At 47.8% G+C, this 21,672-nt stretch overlaps 1 protein-coding gene across 1 annotated transcript in view; it reads right to left on the reverse strand.

The window, feature by feature from the left end:
• The window catches only part of Pard6g (par-6 family cell polarity regulator gamma), a gene marked incomplete at its 5' end in the record, with an annotated part of 36,214 nt that extends 15,533 nt beyond the window's left edge, over nucleotides 1-20,681 (reverse strand). The window contains one exon of the mRNA XM_013026123.1: nucleotides 20,459-20,681. Within this exon, the coding sequence (XP_012881577.1) occupies nucleotides 20,459-20,681 (223 nt within the window). The remainder of the gene's footprint in view (nucleotides 1-20,458) is intronic.
• Nucleotides 20,682-21,672: the final 991 nt, after the last annotated feature.

A 21,672-nucleotide genomic window follows, 5' to 3' on the forward strand; every position in this document is an offset into this window, starting at 1 on the left:
GGGGGGGGGGGACAAGTTCTTCTGTGAGATATTCTTACGGAGGCCACAGAAAGGGGAGAAGCTGGTCACAAGCCCCAAGGGGAACTGACTGACCCTCTGGGGAAAGCCCGACGTGGCCACGGTGGCACAGCCTGCCCCCATGGCCTTCCGGCATCCTTAAAGGAGCAGCCTGAGGGGGCTGAGGCTGTGTGTGAGCGCACGTGTGAACTAGGGCAGGGTCTCTTCAGTCAGTCAACTCAGGAGCTGACAAGCCTCAATGGGCAGCACGGCTGCCCCTGGGCAGTGGCATGCTCTCCTGCCCACTTGTGCTGGCTTGCCAGTTGCTCAGTCTCCAGAGGCCAAAGCCCCCAAACCAAGTCCCCAGGACATACCACTGGCCCTGCCACAGCCCACAGCTCCAGACTTCCCTGAGACTAGCCCTTCTCCAGACTGCAGGTCTGGAGGCAAGCAGGCCTGTCCAGGTCTTCTGGGTGTGTGTATCCTCAGGAGACAGAAGAGCACAGTGGCAAATGTCTCTTCTTAGGGATGTGGCAGGTTTGGCCACGTCCAAGGAATAGTGAGGCTGATCATCAGGAACAAATGGCTGAGCTATGGCAAAGCAGTCTTCACCTGGGTTATCTTTTTGACTGGGAATGCAGTGGTCCACAAACCTATCACTGGAGGCTGGGGCAGGGTGGGGTGGGGGGGCCGCTGGCGGGCATGGAACCTGGCAACCTGCTGGTGGTGAGCCACTCCTGGGTGCTGAAAGAGGAGCCCAGGCCGCTCCAAGATCCCTGTCTAGTTCACAGAGCAGCCAGGGCCTACGTGTGACATGGTGGGTAGGCAGGGCCCTGCACCGGGCCATCCCTCCTCCTCCTGGAGGAGTCTCAGGGGACAAGCTGAGGGTGGCAGGTCACTAAGATCTTGGAAACACACTAAGAACATGTGGGCTCCCATTGGTGCAAAGAACACGTCTACTTATCTGCTTAGTGACAGCTAAGAAATGAATCTTCCTATGTTCTGGTATCTCTAAATTTTTTTCCTATGATATCTGAAATACATACCAAAAATCAATTCGCACTTTAAGGTTGTAATTTTGGCCTGTCTGGAAAATATAAAACTGCACAAACACAGCTTTCACAAGGGAAGCAGGCACTAACGCCGCTCCTCCGACTGCGCGGAGGTGACTGAAGCCTGGGGCGGGGCCTCCAGCCTGCGCTGTGCCGCATGGCACATTCCAGGGCTCTGAGTCCACACTCTCTCTCTTCCTCTCTTGCTTCTGGTCATCTTGAGGCCTGAACTCAGGGTCTGGATGCCGTGTCTGAGCTTTTTTGCTCAAGGCTAGCATTCTACTTCCACTGCTCCACTTCCAGTTTTTGAGTGGTTAATTGGAGTTAAGAGTGTCATGGAGAGTTTTCTGCCTGGACTGGCTTTAAACCACGGTCCTCAGAGCTCCGCCTCCTGAGTAGCGAGGGTTACAGGTGTGTTTAGGTTTTGGAGGAATCTCTAAACCACCTTCCAGAGTGTTTGCACTAGTTTAGGTTACACCACCAACAGTGCAATAGGGTTCCTTTCCCCCTGCATCCTGGTAGCATTTTTTACTGTTTGGATATCCACCACCTCCTTTCTTCCTGCTCTGCTGATCTCCCTAGACCCTTTTTTTATCTTCAAGCCTCCTTATTTTTGTGATAGTTATTATTATCATTTTAGGTCGAAACACATATAAGGGAAAATATTTGATATTTGACTATTTGAATTTAGTCATCTCACCCAGTTCCATTCATTTCCCTTCAAACAATAATTTCATTCTATATGGCTGGATTATCTCCTGTTATGTATTCATATCAGATTTTCTTTATCCATTCATAGATGTTGGGAAGGTTCTACAACGTGCCTTTTATGAATAGTGCTGTGATAAACATGGTGTGTAGGGATCTCTCTCGTACGCTGACTTACATTGCTTGGGGTAACATTCAAGAATGGTACAGCAGACAGAAGCATAAGAGAGGCCTACCTTTGTTTTTGACGATGTCTGTTCTGGCGGCACCAGCCCCTTCCTGCCTGCACTCCGGTCAGCACTTGTGCTTTGCTTTCCTTCTTGATGGCTGCCATTCTGACTGACATAATTTTAATTTACATTCCCTTTATGTCTAAGGATAATGAACATTTCTTTATGCATTTATTAACTATTTGTACTTCTTCTGAGAATTGTCTGTTCAATTCACTTGTACATTTACTGAATTATTGCTTTTTTGATGTTTAATTTTTGGAGTTCTCTGTATATCTTGGATATTCTTTTTTTTTTTTTTTTTGCCAGTCCTGGGCTTGAACTCTGGGCCTGGGCACTGCCCCTGAGCTCTTCAGCTCAAGGCCAGCACTCTACCACTTGAGCCACAGTGCCACTTCTCTGGCTTTTTCTGCTCATGTGGTGCTGAGGAATTGAACCCAGGGCCTCATGCATGCAAGGCAAGCGCTCTACCACTGAGTCACCTTCCCAGCCCTGGATATTAATTCTTTACTCATTGGTAATAGACAAATTTCTTTCATTTCACAGGTTTCTCTTGGTCCTTTGATGTGAAGGAGCAAAACTTTTAATTCCCATCTTGTTCTTATTTTCTGGGCTACTGGAGTCCTATTCAGAATGTCACTGCCCATGACTACATTCAAGGCTTTCCTCGTATGTTTTGCTGTAACAGTTGACAAGTTTCCAGTCTTACACTAAGGTCCTGGATTCATTTTCTGAATTGATTTTTGTGCAGGGTAAGAGCCAGGGTCTAGTCTGAGTCTTCTACATGATCCAGCATCATTTGTAGAAGAGGCTATCTTTTCTTCAATATATTTTGGGCTGCGTCATCAAAAATCAGATAGCTATGGCTGTGTAGGCTTATTTCTGGTTTTCCAGTTTGCTTCATTGATCTTTATGTCTGATTTTGTATGCTTGTTTCATGCTGATTTTGTTACCATAGCTCTGTAGTGTACGATGAAACCCAGTATTGTGATATTTCTAGAGTTCTTCTTTTTGTTAGGATTACTTTTGCTATTCAGGGTCTTTTAGATTTCCATATGAATTTCAGGATTGGTTTTCTTTTTGTGTGAGGCATGACACTTGATTTCTGATGAGAATTGTACTGCAATCTGTAGAATGCTTCTAGTAGTTTAGTCAATTTCACAATCTTAATTCCATGACCATGGCAAGTTCTTTCTATGTCCTGATGTCTTCTTTTCCTTCTCTCTTCCATGTTTTACAGTTTTAACTGTAAGGTTCTTTCACCTCCTTAGTTTAGGGATAAGTTGACTTCTTCCTCTCTTGTAATTCTTTTTTTTTTTTTTTCTTTCTCTTGCCTGATTGCTCTGGCCAGGAATTCTAGTGTTATACTGAATAAGAGAGCAGGGACAGTAGACACCCTGTCTCATTCCTTGGCTGTAGGCTTGCTATAATATAGTCTTTATATGGTGAGGTATGTTCCTTCTTTTTTTTCAGAGCTTTTATTAATTATAAAGGGATGTTGAATTTTGTTAAAAAGCTTTTTCTGCATCTATTGAGATGATAATGTGATTTTTGTCATTTATTCTGTTTATATGCTGAACCATCCTTGTACCTCTAGGATGAAACCAACTTGATGATGGTGGTTGATTTAAGTTTGTTGGTGAAATTGGTCAACAAATATTTTATTAAGAATCTTTGAAGCCGGTTGCCGGTGGCTTACACCTGTAATCCTAGCTTCTCAGGAGGCTGAGATCTGGGGCTTAAACTCTGGGCCTGGGCGCTATCCTTCAACTCTTCAGCTCAAGGCTAGTAATCTACCACTTGAGCCACAGCACCACTTCCGGTTTTCTGGTGGTTAACTGAAGATAAAAGTCTGAACTTCCTGCCCAGGCTGGCTTTGTACCTTGGTCCTCAGATCTCAGCCTCCTGAGTAGCTAGGATTACAAGGGGTGAGCCACCAGCACCGGGTACGTATCATGGTTTTACTGTCCAGAACAGGCTTTGAATTTGGTTCTCAGATCTCAGCTTCCTGAAGTTAGAATGACAGGAGTGAGTCACTGGCATGTGGTACTGATTTGTCTTGACCTTTTATTTATTTATTTTAAGGTAGATGATCATAGCTACAAACTTTCTACTTAATAGCCTTTGCTATATCCCAGAGGTTTTAGTAAGTTGTTTTCATTTTCATTAGATTCTAGAAAATTTTTATTTCCTTTTATCTTTCTTTGATGACCCATTGGTTCTTCAACAAAATTACTGTTCATTTTTCATATGTTTGAATATTTTTGTAGTTTCTTTTGTTGATTTCTAGTTTTATTTCATTTTGGTCTGATAGAATACACAAAGTTACTACAGTTTTCTTATATTTGTTAAGACTTGCTTTGTGTCCTGTTTACTTTGGAGGTAATTCTATGAGCTACTGAGAATGTGTATTGTGTAGCTGCTGGATGAAATATTCTGTAGATATCACTATAGTCCATTAGATTTGGGATGTTATTAACTTTCTTTGTTGATTTTTTTTTTTTTGTCGGTTGTGGCGCTTGAACTCTGGGCCTGGGCATTGTCCCTCAGCTCTTCAGCTCAAGGCAAGCTCTCTACCACTTGAGCAACAGCGCCACTTGCGGTTTTCTGGTGGTTTATTGGAGGTAAGAGTTTCATGGCTTTTCCTGCCTGGGCTGGCTTTGAACTGCGATCCTCAGATATCAGCCTCCTGAGCAGCTAGGATTACAGATGTGAGCCACCAGCACCCAGCTCTTTGTTAATATTTTTGAATGATGTCCTTATCAACCAGTGAGACTAGAGAACTGACATCTCTCACCATCATTGTACTAGGGTCTCTGTGTCCTAAGTCCAGTAGTATTTGCTGAATGGAACTAGGTGCACAAATATTTAGTGCTTAGTGTTAATAACTGTTGTCTCTTCAGTGGGTTGTTCTACTTATAATATACAATGATTTTTTTTGCCAGTCCTGGGGCTTGAGCTCAGGGCCTGGGCACTGTCCCTGAGCTTCTTTTGCTCAAGGCTAGCACTCTACCACTTGAGCTACAGTACCACTTCTTGCTTTTTCTGTGTATGTGGTACTGAGGAATTGAACTCAGGGATTCATGCATGCTAGGCAAGTACTCTACCACTGAGCCACTTTCCTGGCCCTAAAATGGCATTTTTTTGTTTGAACCAGAGTATCAGGGTCTCCATGCTTGCTAAATTACTTTTTCAGCTGACACCACCATACAAGTCATGCCTCCAGCTCAGCTTTTTGCTGGTTATTTTGAAGATGGAGTCTTGTAGACTTTTCTGCAGGGCGAGGTTCAAACTCTGATTCTCCAGATCTCAGTCTCCTGAGTTGCTAGGATCACAGGCATGAGCTACCGGTGCTCAGCTTGAAATGACCATTATTGCTTCTGACTGATGTTGAAGTCTCCCGATTTTATTGCATCGAAGTCTATCTGTAGTAGTGTTTATTTAATGAAACTAGGTGCACCCTGGAGGGTTGTGTATACTAACCATCACCATCTCCATAACTATCTCACTTAGCTCTTCATTTGGATTTTCTATGAAATCATTCAAGTGCTTATAAATGTCCTCTTTAATGTCACGGAATCTTATCAACGTTCTTTTGAGTTCTTTGAAATTTCATCTGCTTCACTATTTATTGTTCCAGTTTCTTCTTATGGGTTTTTATTGACTTTTGGAGGAAACACGTTGTCTTGTATTTTCATATTACTTGTGGGGATTTTTTTGTCTGTACTGGGGCTTGAACCCAGGGCCTAGGCACTGTCCCCACGCTCCTTTCACTCCACCACTTGAGTCACAATCCATATCCGGCTTTTTCTGAGTAGTTTATTGGCGATAAGAGCCTCATGGACTTTCCTGCCTGGGATGGCTTTGAACCGTGATCCTCAGAGCTCAGCCTTCTGAGTAGCTGGGTTATAGACATAAGCCACCAGTGCCTAACTATATTATTTGTGTTTATACCTTGAGATGTACGCATCTGAGGCCAAGGCATTATTTGGAAGTTGTAATCATCTGAAGGCTTTCAGTTGAACTAGTCTGAAATGTTCAGTACCATGGTAAGAGTTGCGGCTGAGTTGAAGTGCTATTTTCCACCACTAGACTGGGTGGTATGACTCACTAGCAGACATTCACCTGCGTGCTCAGGGCCTGAGCCTGGTCCCCAGCACTGCGCTGTTTGAGGTATACTACTAGGTCTCTTGTAGAAGTTGTGAGCTTTCGCTCCCGCAGCTTCCCTTCTTTGTGTACCAGGAACTGCTGTTGGCTGCAGGGAGCAGAGTCTTACTTGCTCCACACGCTCCCTGGTTTGTGTTTCCAGGGGCAGCAAGTGTTTTGGAATGACCCTTAGGGTGGAGAGACTGAATTCTGCATGGGTTGGGGGGAACTGAGGACTTAGTAGCTCTCCAGTTGATCTGAGTAGTTACAGACACTGCCCCTCCCCCCTCCCCGCAATCTCACAGTGCCTCTCTTTGTGAGGAGGAGGGAGTTTCTGTGATTCTGAGGGTCTGGATTCTGGGCCCTCAGTTTCAACTGTCAGCAAGCACAAGCAGGGATGCAGTTCCCAGGGACAGGTCCTAGTGCTTCAGGACTGGCCTGACAATTCACCTCCTTGCAGGGTAGGAGAGGTTATCAAGTATCACACGGTTCAGAGGGTTGGGTCACGGAGCTCTGACCCACAGAGCAGTCAACACAGCCCAAGCCAGGAGCTCTGTTTCCCAAGCCTCAGGGCTCGGGAGGGTGGGGCCTCTGACAACAGAGGGCCATTATAGCTGCTAGAAGAGCTGCTGGAGTCTCCACTATTTCCTCCTCTCACACTTTAATTTCTGAGGGACCAGGTCAGCCACCCCCTCTCCTCAAACCCTCCTTCGGTCTCGCTTTGCACAGGGTGTAGCAGACTCCCTGGGCTGTGGGTGCTCCTTGCTTGCAGGCCCAGAGTGCTTCAAGCAACAGGCCTCAAGATGGCGTCTGGCTATGGCCCTCTAAGATACCAGCCTCCCACACCAGTACAGTCACTGAATCAACAAGTCCTGTTACTGGGCTGAAGACCTGCAGGAGGCGTGGGTTTACTCGCAGCAAGGACTGCTGTGTGTCGCCAGGGTGACAGGAATCTTCAGCTCTCCTCTTTCTCTCCCTGTCAAGCCAGGGACAGGCTTTGAACCTGCATTCTCTGTTGTCTTTCCTGCCATCTGCGGCCTCTTCCATGATTTTGGACGCCCTCTCCCTTCTTTTGGCTTGTCTCAATCGTGGATGCTTCCATCCCACAAGGACCTTTCTTTGAACTCAGAACTAAAGAGCCCCAGTGCCGGCAGCTCTTGGGCTGGGGTCCTTCCTCATGCCATCTCATCTTTCCCTGGTGTCAGAAGAGCCGTACTAGTTCCTCCCTTCTTCGATACATTCAGAAGTCATCCCAAGGCTTCGACACTTGCTGTCCCTGGAAACACAAACCAGGGAGCGCGTGGAGCAAGTGAGACTCTGCTCCCAGCAGCCAAAGCAGTTCCCGGTACACAAAGAAGGGAAGCTGTGGAAGCCAAAGCTCACAACTTCTACAAGAGATGCTGGCTGGTGTACCTCCAACAGAGCCGTGTGCAGACCGTGAGCATACAGCAAATGCTTGGCTACTAGTAGAGCTCACCAGCCTGTGTCCAGCATACCCTGCTCAGGACATGTCCTGCTCTCATTTGTTTTTCCAGAGCAAGATGGCTGTTTCCCTTCCTCTCACCCTTGAATTTTTCCCATGCAGAAGAAAGAAAGGAATCACAGTTTCCCCATTTCTCACAGAGATAAAGTGTAGAGGTGAGTGTGGCCTTGACTGTGTGTACTCCTGGCATGGTGGAGCAGAGCAGGTGACATGCTACAGGAAACCCTGTGCCCATCCAGGGGGATGGATCTGCCATCTTCCTGAACACAACACGGAGAAGCTTCACACAAGAGAAGACCACCCTGGTCATAGTCTGGCTGTGGACAGCACTCAGCCCCCCTAGACTTCCCGACCCTCCCAGGCTGGAGGGCAGAGCACCACTCAGGGCTTGTCCCCACCCTAAAGCTAGCTCTGCAAACTGGCTCTGATCCAGCCTGTATTTACAAGACACTGCACTGGTTACCAGAGAGTACCACTGTAATTGAAACAACCAAAAATAACTGTTGGCAGAAAAGCCCATATTTAGAGCGGACCTCCTCCAGTGTTGTCACTGTCTTTCTTTCACAGGAGACTAGAGATGCTACAAAGGGCAGCAGAAGACCACTGGGGTCCTCATGGGACAGGCCGGGGGGCCCTCGGCCAGAGGGACAGCTCCCCAGATACGATGGCCAGAAAACACGCAGCAAGCTCTTCTCTGCTGGGGACTCTGGCAGAAGGTGCACGTTCTCTAGAAGGCCAGGAGGAGAAGGCAATGGACAGGCACTCATTTTCCTCAGTGGCCTTTACTTATACTACCAACACCACACCAGAAACCCATGGGACATGCAAATAACCCCTAACCTCTGGGCCTTCTGTGGGAAGCTCCCTCTGGCTCACAGATCCTCTAGAAAGATGCCTGTGGTCTCCTCTGTCCCGGGCAACCCCTTCATCTCCCACCAGACTAGACCTTACTAGGAGGAAGCAGAGAAGGCAGAACTGCGGGGATGAAGGCTCCGAAATACCGCTGACATCAGCATTTTACTCAGCACATGATTACCTACCATAAAGTTCACTTGCTTGAAGCACAGAATTCAATCCGTGGTTTTCTGCATATTCAGAAGTGTGCATCCACCACAGTCTAATTCCAGCATGTTTACATCACCCCCAAAGAAACCCCAAACCCATGAACACTATTCTCCATCTTTAAGCTCACCACTCCGGGCTGGAACTTCCTCTAGTTTATGAATCATTCGAGTCTATTTACACACATAGGAGCCAGGGGATGTAGATCTGCTTGATTCTTTTGTTACACTCTGTGTTTCTCACTTAGTAATGTGAAGACACTAGACCTTAAGAACATAACAAGGCAGCCTCCCCAGGCACCAAAGCCACCTCAGCCCACGGGCAAGGGGGGCCAAGGGGCAGCCTCCAGGGAAGGCAAGCTCTGGCAGGGCGGGGCATGGGACAAGTTGATCATCAAGGGGCATTATGCAGACCAGGACACTGGGGCCAATGGAACTCAGCCCGCGGGCCACATTTGCACATACCTAGATTCTACCACCAACCACCCAGAGAGGCACGACAGTTGCATTTACAACTCCAGTATGGAGAAGAACATGGAGGACACAGGGTTTTGGAGGCAGAGCTGATTTCATGCAGCTACAGGAAATATACAGCTTTGTCTCGTATCAGGAGGCACTAACTCCTTCGCCAAGTAGTTCTACATGGAGAGACATGGATACAAGGAAAGGCCAGGTTGTAAACAAAAGGGCTGGATTGTATGAACTGCAACCCTCCAGCATTTGCACAATTCTGTGGGGTTCTGACTAACAAGAGACTGGGTATCTATTAACTAAAAATGCTTAGGCATAGATGCTTGATGATCTAAGATAGGGTTCATTTCCCAGCATAGACATCTCAGTCTCCTGTTCCTGTCTAAAAGTTGTTACTAGTGTCTAGCTGTACCCTGATGACAATCCTCAACACAGTCATCTTCATTTTGGCTTCAATGTGAAAGGCAAGTATAATACAAATTGTTTTCATTGGAGTTGAATGAGTCATTAAAAATCTTGGAAGGTGTTGAGTAACAAGGCTGTAGAGGAGGCTCACTATCTGAGGGGCACTTTGCCTATTCCCCAAAGTAAGCAATCAGTACACCCAGCTGCCCCTACCCTGCAAACCTCCTGGAAGGGAACTTCTTGAGCCTCCATCCTGTAGGTTAGGGTCTCTCTTTAACTACCTGGGAGTGGAGGGAAGTTGTGTGGAGAGAAAGTTCTACAGCTTTCTGGAGCCAGAAGGACTAGCACCGTCAGTACCTCAGTTCTGGACCCTGCTTCCAAGAAATTCAGCACACAGCACTGGCATCTTGGGAACTCTCTTCCCGGCCAGGATTTTCCCTGGCTCAATAGGCCCTGGTGGCTGGCATTGACAAAAGCTAGGAAGCGTCCTCTGAGCACTGACAGCCTCAGTCCAGTCACGGAGTCCCTGCTCCCCTGTGCCCTGAGGTCTGGTCCACCTGCACAGAGGAACAGAGGTGAGTAACCCAAGGTCAGACTCACCACCGTGGGGAAGGGCCTGGCGTCCTGCAGGAGCTCGGCGACTCTTCTGCAAGGGCCAATTATCCTCTAGTGGCTCAGTCTTTGAAAAAAATGCTTGCATATTTGATATGACATATTCAAGACCAAGACTGGAGACATATCGGTGAAATATCCCTGGGGATTTTTGGTACGGGGAGGTACTAAAGACTGAAAGTTCTGGAGGAGCGAGGGGGAGGTTGGACAGCAATGTGGATATGCGAAATGTCACTGAAATACACACCCGAAAATGGCAAGGGTGGTAAGGTTGATGCTATGTATATTTTACTTTACCATTAGAAAGCCAAATCTCTATCGTTAGCTAATATGGATTAGTGTTCATGTTTACCATGTGATAAAGTTGCTCCTCCTTGCTTCCACCCACAGATTCCAAGTGGGATTGCTGAGTGCACAGGCAGGGCCAGGAGGGCCACACCCAGTAAGACCGCTCCATAGAACAGGAGGAAATACTCCACGGGGCTCTCACCCTAATGTGTGTGTTTGTGGAGTGCAGCAGAATGGCTGGAGGGAATGAGAGGGCACAGGTGTCAACCCCTGACCCTGGGCCGAGCACTTTCCCACCAGGGAGGCGGACATGGGGCGACGGGGCAAACAGGAAAAGAAACTGCTGTGAGAGAGGAAACCGAAGCCTCACACTCCTGGAAAAGAAGAGTTCACTGTGGAAATTTTTACCTCTTGCCATCAAACCTGCAGAGGCTTATCGTTTCTGCAACAAATCTCTTCACCCCAACACTGACACCAAAGGGTTCCTGGCCCGGAAGAGGCCGTGCTCTTCATGAGGCTCCAGCCCCTGGGCCGGCTGCCTGCCTCCCGGAGCCCGGCGCAGCCGCCCTCTCTGTGGCAGGCAGCATGCCACCACGCACGTGACACGCAGCACGAGACAAACTCAGTTACCGTTTGGCCTCCCGGTGCCAAAGGAGAAGCATGCGACTGGCCAGTTGTGAACATCACATCAATCCTTGGTCAACAGCATGCAGGTTCTCAGAGCCTGGGCACGTTGAGGCATCGCGAAGCCGGGCTACAGCCTTCATCCCGGGCCCCTGGTCCCCAGGGCTGAGGTGAGCCCAACCCTTGGGGTTGGAAATACCCAACCAGGCACAGGAAACGAGGTCTGAGGAATCCGGAAGCCAGGATGGTGACAGAGAACTCTGGGAGCTGATGCCTGCTGAAGAGTCAGGGTTGGGAGTGACACGAATGGAGTGGAGGAATGGAGGAAGGGGTTCTGTAGGCAATGTGGTGGCTCAGTGGCCAGCCTTCACTTCGATGGAGAAGTGGTCCAAGGGCTCCCCTGAGCTGAAGAGGGCCAGGCAGGAGGGCTCAGCCCAGCTGGGGGCCCTGGGCAGCCTTTGGCATTGTAAGCCCCTTAAACAGGGCTGGACGTGCTTCTCAGACACTGTCCACCCCTACAGCATGCTGTGGCAGGGCCGGCATCTGCCTAGCTCTCTCCCAGCACTGTCGTGGTCCACAGTCAGGATGACCAGCAACTCACACCGTAATGGCCCTAGAGTCAATCTGATGGCCAGCCTCAGCTGGCAGGAGGGCGTGCTTTCATGATCATATCCAAGAGGCAAATTCAAAGACTATGAGTTGGTACATCAAATAGTGTCTGTCTTCAAAGACACACTTTATTTCAATTTGAATGACACCCTGAGGCTCTGTTGAGAGGAACACTGGAAGTCATCTCCACTCAGATATGCAACCTGACCTGGCAGGACCATCTCTGCTAGTTTACCCTACAGACAGACAACCTGAGAACTACGTAAACATGTTCAACATAACTTAATCAATAAGGACTGGTGATACTCTGTGGGATTCACCAACAGACATGTCCATCATGACAGAGTGATGCTCATCTATGGAAAGACACACAAAAATATAAAACCAGCTCCAAGCACTCTCCATAGCATGAATACAACAGCCATCTGGGTGTGTGACACTACATCCAACTGCAACCACTGTCAGGGGCTGGAACAGCTGTATCAATGCTGTGTCTCCTCAGGCTAAGGGATTAGAATTTCTTTTCACAAACACACTACCAGCAACAACACTCCAAAACAAGTAGTTGCACGAAGTGTTTAGAGATAGGAAATGTTTATACCACAAGCTATAAACACATGGTGCACCGGGTGACGGGCGCCAGTGGCTCACGCCTGTCACTCTAGCTCCTCAGGAGGCTGAGATGTGAGGATCGTGGTTCAAAGCCAGCCCAGGCAGGAAAGTCCATGAGACTCTTATCTCCAATAAACCACCAGAAAACCAGAAGTGGTGTTGTGGCTCAAGTAGTAGAGAGCTCGCCTTGAGCTGAAGAGCTGAGGGACAGCGCCCAGGCCCAGAGTTCAAGCCCCATGACCACCACCACCACCAACAAAAACACACAACAAAACAAAACAAAAATGATGCATTGAACATGTGAGAGTAAACGACTAGGGAAAACATAGTTCAGTGAGTGTGCACACTCACCATTTCCGCACAGACACCCTGCTGGGGCTGCTAGGGAACGTCGCTGCCAGGCGTGTTTCCCCCATGAACACCACTGGAAGGGAATAGGCAGCGCCAGGCAGACGCCCGAGGAACGGCCCACGTGGGCTCCCGGCGGCTGCGTTCCTCTGGGTGGTGGGTGCCTCTGGCTGCATGGCAGCTCACAGCTGCATCAGCACATTCTCCCTGCGCCCACTCCACAAAAGCCCTCCAGGCATGTGGTTTCCTCCACACACACACACAAATAATAAGGAAGAAGAAGAAGGAGAGGAAGAGGAGGAGGAGGAGGAGGAGGAGGAGGAGGAAGAGGAGGAGGAGAAATATAGAAAGCTTCTAAACATAAAGGCTTCCAGGAATCAGAGGCAGTGCAGAATGTCATGTTTTGTGAGGGGCCCCTGTGCCAGACGGTGAGAGCCTGACCTCACCCATCTCTGTAAGCACAGAGACACAAACACGGCGTTCAGCAACCATACCTTGAAATGACACTGCCTCTGAGGAAAGGGTAAAATGGGAGTGCTGACAGTTTGAGAAATTCCTGCTAAGGAGTGAGTGAGCCCCCGACCTAAAACCAGCCACATAAGACTCCGTGAAAAACACAGTGGGCAAATCCGTCACCCTGCCAAGGCCTGTGACCAGTGTCAACACTGCTATACATTTTACTCTGAAGAACATCACTTACTACTTTTCATAACAGCCTACTTAAGTGAGATCACAAATACCACTTCACACAGCTTCTGATGACCCTCGTTAGCATTTACAGTTGTTGGTCTCTTCAGTCTAGAGAAACAAGAGCCTGAATGCCCAGAACAACACACAGCACGGGTGCACGGGTACAACAAGCCTGTTTGCTTCGAGAGTCTGCCCCAGGTCTGCCATCCTGGGTGAGGTCTGGAGACAGGCAGGACCCACTCCCACTAGGGTTTGAAGGAATTTTATTTAACGCATTTGATGTTAGTGCTTTCACTTCCTGTTTATTCAGCTAAAATTAGGAGGAGACACTGAATATCCTTTTCTAGTTTTAGTCTTGTGCTCTCTAGCTGGGCCAACTTCACAAATGTTCTTGAACCTTTGGGATACTGGAGGAGAGGTAACGAAATAAAACACAGGGAACTAATGATTTTAGGGAGAATTATCAGAGAGGTGTTCCCTACCACTCACCAGTCCTGCAACTCAGACAGGCGAACGCCATTCCAGACTCCATCAGGACTACTTCACCCTAGGGCTCCTGCTCTTCTTTTCTACACAGGCAATGCATTAACATGAAAGGTAGAATGGCAGCTGCTATCTACTGGAGGGAAAGGCCCAGAGATTTTAACAACTGCCTGGAAAGATGACAGAAGAAGCCTGTGGGAGTGAAGCCAAAGGCCGGGCGAGGGTCCCACCCTCTCTCCCAGAGGACACAAAGGCCACACAGTCCTTAAGAAAATGTCTCTTGACCAGGCAAGGACATTTTTGTCCCAGGAGAATAAAGCCAGGCTTCTAGCCATTTGTCTGGGCCCCAAATACTGTCTCCTTTTGTCCTGTAGTGATAGAACTTGGGAACACACTCTCAGAACACAGAATAAAATACAGGGCATTGTACTGGAACTAAATTATTTTGACCATAGCTACCAGATGCTAAGGTGTGATACAACGCTGCAGGTGCTGTCTTTCTTGTTTACACATCATGTCATTATTTAAAAATAATATTTCATAGGGGATAATTCATACAAAACACCCATAAAAGTCTCTTGTGATAGAAAAATATCTGTGATCTCTACTCATGATAAAATACAATGTACAGAGAATCCATTCGATTCTGCTAGCTTCATTTCTGCTGAGGATGAGAGGCCATGTGCCCCCTCGGGCACAGCACACATTCAGGGCAGCACTCACACCTACGGCTCTCACCTGCAGAAGCCTTGCACCTGGATACTGCACACACAGGATACGGGCTCACACCTGGATATGACTCACACCTGGGCACAACTCACACGGTCACATCTCATACCTGGGGCCTAGCAGAGGATACAGGAAATTCTTTACTACCAGGGGAAGAAATGATTTTTCTTTCTTTCTTTTTTTTTTGTTGGTTGTGGGCCCTGAACTCAGGGCCTGGGCGCTGTCCCTCAGCTCTTCAGCTCAAGGCTAGTGCTCTACCACTTGAGCTGCATCACCACTTCTGTTTTTTTTTTCTGCTTATGTGGTCCTAAGGAATCGAACCCAGGGCCTCATGCATGCAAGGCAAGCACTCTACCACTGAGTCACCTTTCCAGCCCCAAGAGATGATTTGTTTAAGAAAACATTTTAAAGTCAAAGTATTCACACATGTTAAGTATGGCTAAATTCTGGAAATAAAATCTGAAGACAGGCTTAGAACCTGCTCCAAGGGCCATGGCTTTAGACTAGGAAAGTGTTCTAAGCCTGCTGTCAACAGCCAGTCTTAGTGCCTTGCTCTTCTCTTGAACAACTTTATTGAGATATAGTTTTCCCATTCAAGTACACAAGTTCATACTTAGAAAGATCTCTGGGGGGCTGGGAAGGTGGCTCAGTGGTAGAGCGCTTGCCTTTCATGCCTGAGGCCCTGGGTTCGATTCATCAGCACCACATAAGCAAAAAGAAAAAAGCCCGAAGTGGCGCTGTGGCTCAAGTGGTAGAGCGCTAGCCTTGAGCTGAAGAGCTGAGGGACAGCGCCCAGGCCCAGAGTTCAGGCCCCACGACCAGACTCCCGTGCCCCCCACCCCCCAAAAAAGGGAAAGATCTCTGGTTCTAGAACATTTTTACCATTCCCCAAAGAAATTCCAAACTTCTATCTCTCCCTTTCCTCATCCTGGCAGCTGTGAATTAATGTTTTGTCCTTAAGATCTGCCTACTCTACTTTTCACACACAGCAAACACTGCAAACACTGACCTAGTGAATACAGAGTCAGGGTCAGGTGACTGTGAGATTCTGGCCATAACATTTTCAACAGCTAGTTGATACGTCATCTTGTTTTCTGAAGACACCTTAGTTGCTAAGCACTGTTGAGTCATAAATGTTGAACTCATGGTCTGCATGTCTTAACAACGCTTCTCTCGTACCACCTCTACATCATGAGGCATATCTCCTGTGCTGAGGGTACCAGACAGACTTCATCCCTTTGCTTGGGGCAACTTGAAACAGCAAAATCATCAACCAGAGACACAAAAAAACTTGTGCAAACAGCGGCACTGAACAAACTGTAACAATGATGTTGGCTTATCACAGGAGCTAAGAAGAAAACAGAGCCTCATTGTGTTCAACCTCAGCTAAGAAGGCGCACATCGGGTGACTCTGGTTTTCTAGTACTCGGTGCATGTCCTCAAATGACCCAAAAATCATGGTGAGTGCTGATTTGGGGTTACAAGTAAAATTCAGCAAATAGACAAGTTGCAAATATAGGACGTTTGAATAATGAGGGCCTTGGGTGTCTAGCAAAGGCCAGCTTCACACCGTGGCATGTGTCAGTACTTCATTCCTCATGGCCAGGGGACATGCCCTTGTATGAAGATGTGTGTTCTGTTATCCACTCATCAGCTAGTGGGTATCTGGGGTTGTGTTAATGAACAGTGCTGCTGTGCACACTCACGTCCAGTCTTCACATGGACACACATTATCTAAACAGCATGGATTCTGTTGGTGGGTTTATATCTATCCTTGCAAAAAATACTGGCCTGTCATTTTAAAATTTTTTTCCCCCTCGGTCATGGGGCTTGAACTCTGGGCCTGGGCGCTGTCCCTGCGCTCTTCAGCTCAAGGTGAGTGCTCTACCGCTTAAGCCACAGTGCCATTTCTGGTTTTCTGGTGGTTAATTGGAGATAAGAGTCTCATGGACTTTCCTGCCCGGCCTGGCTTTGAACCATGATCCTCAGATCTCAGCCTCCTGAGTAGCTAGGTAAATTATTTAAATTTTAAAGTCACAAATACCTTTTAATCTTCACAATGATAGTCATCATTATCTTAATCTACATTGCTTATGAACTCTATGACCTTTAACAATAAAACTATTTTTTTTTTTGGGTCCGGTGGTGGGGCCTGAACTCTGGGCCTGGGCGCTGTCCCTCAGCTCTTCAGCTCAAGGCTAGTGCTCTACCACTTGAGCCACAGTGCCACTTTGGGCTTTTTTCTTTTTGCTTATGTGGTGCTGAGGAATCAAACCCAGGGCCTCAGGCATGCAAGGCAAGCGCTCTTCCACTGAGCCGCCTTCCCAGCCCCAATAAAACTGTTTTTTAAAAAATCGGGTGATACATAAATTTCTTTCCTTTCGCTGAGGATCATCAGCTGTTCCCTCTTGCTCTCTCAACCCCCTCCATCGCTGCCTTTGAGTTGCTTAGTTCACTTTCACCCATGTCCAGGCAGCTGATGGGCCCCTCTGCTGTATTTTTTCGCCCGTGTTCTCCTGATTCAGTGCCCTCCTCCCAGCTGTCCTCAGATGTGCACGTGTATACACCATATATGAGGTCAAGAATGAGTCATCTAAAAACAATAGGACAAATTAAGAAGTCCTTTGTGTCCTTATCTTTGGGGCTCTTTTCAGTATACTTGTCTGTCATTTCACTGTCTTGTGTCATTTGGGAGACGAGATGACTGTGAGTGGCAGATTAAGTTTTCTACATGTAGCTTGGATTTACTTCAGAATGTATAAGGAATGCTGACTTTTTCCCCTGTGCTAGCAGTACAGTTTTCATTAAAGTAGACGTCACTGTGGAACGCTACTCTGGACACAGTGCGTGAAGCAGGTGACAACACCAGTGTGGCACAGTGGCCACTGGCCTTTGGAGACCAGACGCTGTGGACAGGCTGTGGACTGGGGGTGGGCCCTGGAGACCCCACTAACAGGAGACATTGGGTAAGTGTGTCTCAGTGTCCATAGGTGTACGAGTGGCCTGACACAGATTCTGGCCAGAACTCCATGAGGAGGGTGAGGAGGCCCGGAGGTTCCCAGTGACCTCGGCAAGGGGACAAGGAGGCGTCTGTGCGCCTAGCCAAGGACTCAAGAAGACAAACATACAAACATTTAGGAGGCAAGTGCTGCCCTTGCGTCTTACAAAGGGACTGTGGAGCCCTAGAAGGAAACATATGTGTAATACAGACAGGGCGCAGGTGTCAGCCTGCAAGCTAGCGGAGGCCACGCCAGCTGAGCTGCAGGGGAGACTGACGCGTTCTGCCTTCCACACACAGGTCCCTGTCTTCCTTTAGCTTCAGTAGCTTCACGGTGACAGACTGTGCCTCCCCCAGGCCACCATCTGCTGGGACGTCAAGCCCCAACTCTGCAGCTTCCTCGGCCATGGGTGCACAGGCTGTCTGCTTAGAGCGTTCCCTTCTTCACTTTGCAGAGCTCTGCTCTGGAGCCGCTGCTGCACAGCCAGGAGTGAGGCCTATGGTCCTCAGAGTCCGGTGGAGACAGACAGCAAGCTGCCTGAGAGGCACCGATAAATAACATGCAAAGCAGAACTGAGGATGCAGAATGGGGCAGAGGGAACTGTGAGCTAATTAGAGAAGACGGAGGCCAGACTCCCTGGGAAGGTGGTGAGTCCACAGTGACGTGGCAGGCAGTTCCATCAGGGCCGGAGGCAGCCGATGGCTACCGCAGTGGGCAGCAGTCAGAGAACAGAGGACAGGGACACTGCGGGGTGAGCGGAGCTGCAGAGACCGCAGGAGTGCTGAGCCCTCAGCCACCCAGCCGCTGGGAAGGACCGGCTGTGCAGGCTTCTCAGCACCACCAGCACACACACAAGCTGGGCCAGCATGCAGCTGCAGAGCAGAGAACCTGCCTGACGGAGGTCAGGGGTCTCCTGCTGCTTGCCATCGCCACAAGAAGAACAGACACTCACCACAGGGCACAGACTGTGAGCTGGCACACTGCTCAGCATTTCTCCTCACAGTAACTTGGTGGGTAGTGGCCTGGCACGTGCATTTTGTAAACAAGGGCACTAAAGAGGACACAGAGGGCAAGGGCTACATATGCAACCCCGGCAGCCAGCTCCCCACCTCGGTTCTCTGGTCCTCTCAGTTAGAACACTACTACTGCTTTCTCTGGCCTCTGAGCAGAGTCCCCTACAAAGCCCTTCCAAGACCCACCCAAAGAAGAGGAAACACACTACAACGTGTTGTAGTGATTCTGCAAGAGTCCCCTCTGGTTTCTCCGCCCTGAGAAACTCTGTGCGCACAGTAGGTTCTCCCCAGGAAGCCGCGCCTTTCCAAGTCAGCTGCACTGTGCGTGCAGGTCTGCCACAAGAAGGAGGAGTCATCATTACCAAATCAATTACAAAAGTGTCATTTCTGAATTTCAAGCCTCACTATAGCTCGATCTTCATCTTCTTTTATATTATTTTTGTCTAAAATAACAAGGTTCTCCTAACTTTTGAGACAAGCACTTCTGAGACGTGAGCAGCATGAGTCCTACCACAAGCCCCACACCAGCTCCAGCCACTCCAGCCTCCAGCCTAAGTTAGTCATTCACTTTCACATGAAATTATAGCGTGAAGCCTCTAGCAGAACTAGCCCTTCACAGCTAAACATTTACTAAAGATATAATCTAAAACTCACATCCCTGCCCCCATCTTAAGAGATGTGGAAAATATAGACTACAGACCACAAGTTTCATTCTTAGGCTACTGATGTGTGATGGTCTTCTTCATTACTGAATTCACTTGCTCCTGGTTAAAATACTAGAAGTATCAGTACTTTTTGTTGTTGTTTTTGTTGTTGTTGTTGGTCGTGGGGCTTGAACTCAGGGCCTGGGCGCTATTGCTGAACTCTTTCAATCAAGGCTAGCGCTCTACCACTTTGAGCAACAGGGCCACTTCCTGTTTACTCCATATTTAAAAGGCAGAAGTCAACACGATTTAAGGTAGAAATGCAGTTTAACTAATCTTGAACTTATTAAAAAATGTAAGCCAGGTGCTGGTGGCTCATGCCTGTAACCTAGCTACTCAGAAGGCTGAGATCTGAGGGTTGCAGTTTAGAGCCAGCCCAGGCAGGAAAATCCATGAAACTCTTATCTCCAATAAATCACCAGAAAACCAGAAGTGGTGCTGTGGGCTCAAGTAATAGAGTGCTAGCCTTGAGCTGAAGAGCTGAGGGACAGTGCTCAGATCCAGAGTTCAAGCCCCACAACTGACAAAAATAAATAAGTAAGTAAATAAATAAAATATGTTTACCAAAATATTAATTTAAAAAATCTGCCTAGGCCAGGCTCTGGTGGCTCATGCCTGTAATCCTAGCTACTCAGTTGGTTGAGACCTGAGGATCGTGATTCAGATACAGAACATTAGGAAAGTCCATGAGACTCTTATCTCCAATTAATCAGCAAAAAGCCAGAAGTAGAGCCATGGTTCAAGTGGTAGACTGCTACCATTGAACAAAAAAAGCATAAGGGTAGTGCCCAGGCCCTGAGTTTAAGCCCAAGGACTAGCACCAAAAAACAAAAACAAAGACAAAAACAAATGTAGTCAGCCTCTGGTGCCTAATGCCTGTGATCCTAGCTATTCAGGAAGCTGAGATCTAAGGATCCTGGTTTGAATCCAGCCTGGGCAGAAAAGTCCATGAAACTCTTATCTCCAGTTAACCATCAAAAACCTGGATATAGAAGTATGCCTCAAGAGGTAGAGCACCAGCCTTAAGAGAAAAATCTAAGGGACATTGTTCAAGCCCTAGCAGCAGCATGCATACACGCATGTGTGTGCATACACACACAGATTTACTACAGTCCCATAATGCCACACTAAATTAGAAACTGTATTTTTTTTCTTAAATGACTTTTAAACATGCAGGGTAGCTCAGCTCAGTACCTCGTTTCTGGATGAAGACTCTGAGCAGGGGATTCGCACTGGAGACCGCTTTGCAGAAATTGTCATCGTTGTTGATAGGCAGCAGGTCCCCATGCACATCTGCGTAGCCGATCGTCACATCAGTGTTGGAGATGTGATGGGTGTGCACAACCAGCTGGTAGAAATCTTCAAACTTCCCAGGCTTATGACGGTCTAAGGAGAACCTTCGGAATTCAGCCCCAAACTACAAAGCAAGACACGGGGACACGTATAAAATCAGAAGGAGTTAGCCAGGTAAAAGTGCAGTTTGTTCACAGAATAAACCAATTGTTACCAAGTCTCTATGAGGCGCTGGAGACAGAGGTCTCAGTATGTTGTGCTCTTATAACTGATAGGGAGCAAACAATAAATTATTAGGCAGGAAGCGGGGCATCGAGAAATGGAAAGGTCCTGATCAAGGAGCAGATGCCTTGACTCCACTGGCCAGGGATGGCTCTTTGTCCACAGGGACAAGGCCCTAAGTGAAGGCTGAGCAGCCCTGTGGGCTCAGCTTGTTGGAAAAGCAGTGCCACGGCCTATTATAAATCCAGATGTGCTACAATGGTATGACCGATGGGTCATACCAGTAAAACTAGAGGAGGCCAAGATCTGAGGCTCCTTTTTTGAAGCCAGCCTAGGCAGGAAAGTCTATGAGACTCCTATTTCTAATTAACCAAAAAGACAGAAGTGGAGCTGTGGCTCAAGAGTTAGATTGCAACCCGAGTGAAAACGTTAAAAGATCCTGACCAAGCCCTTAGCTCAAGCCCCAGAAACAGCACGCTCTCTCTCTCCCTCTCCAGATGTGGAAGAAATGGGGTCCATGTGGACAACAGGAGTCTTTAATTCCTCAGTCCACTGAGGAAGGTCCGAATAGACTTGTAGCAGGGCTCAGAAAACTCAAATAGGACAGAAAGTATCCTTCTGTATGTTTTAATAAGGGCAAATAAGAAACACCCTGAATTGATTTTTTTTTGTCAGTCTTGGGGCTTGAACTCAGAGCCCGGGCGCTGTCCCTGAGTTCTTTTGCTCAAGGCTAGAGCTCTACCACTTTGAGTCACAGCACCACTTTATAATTTTTTTTTTAACAGGATCTAATGTTCATACTTCAAAAGGATCAGAAGTGGAAGGAAATCTGGAAACATGGAGGACCAAGATATAAAGCCTGCTTCCCATCAAAGGAGAAAATATGGTGGATT

The sequence above is a fragment of the Dipodomys ordii genome, unplaced genomic scaffold (genome assembly GCF_000151885.1).
Source record: "Dipodomys ordii isolate 6190 unplaced genomic scaffold, Dord_2.0 Scaffold91, whole genome shotgun sequence".
Classification (NCBI taxonomy): Eukaryota; Metazoa; Chordata; class Mammalia; order Rodentia; family Heteromyidae; genus Dipodomys; species Dipodomys ordii.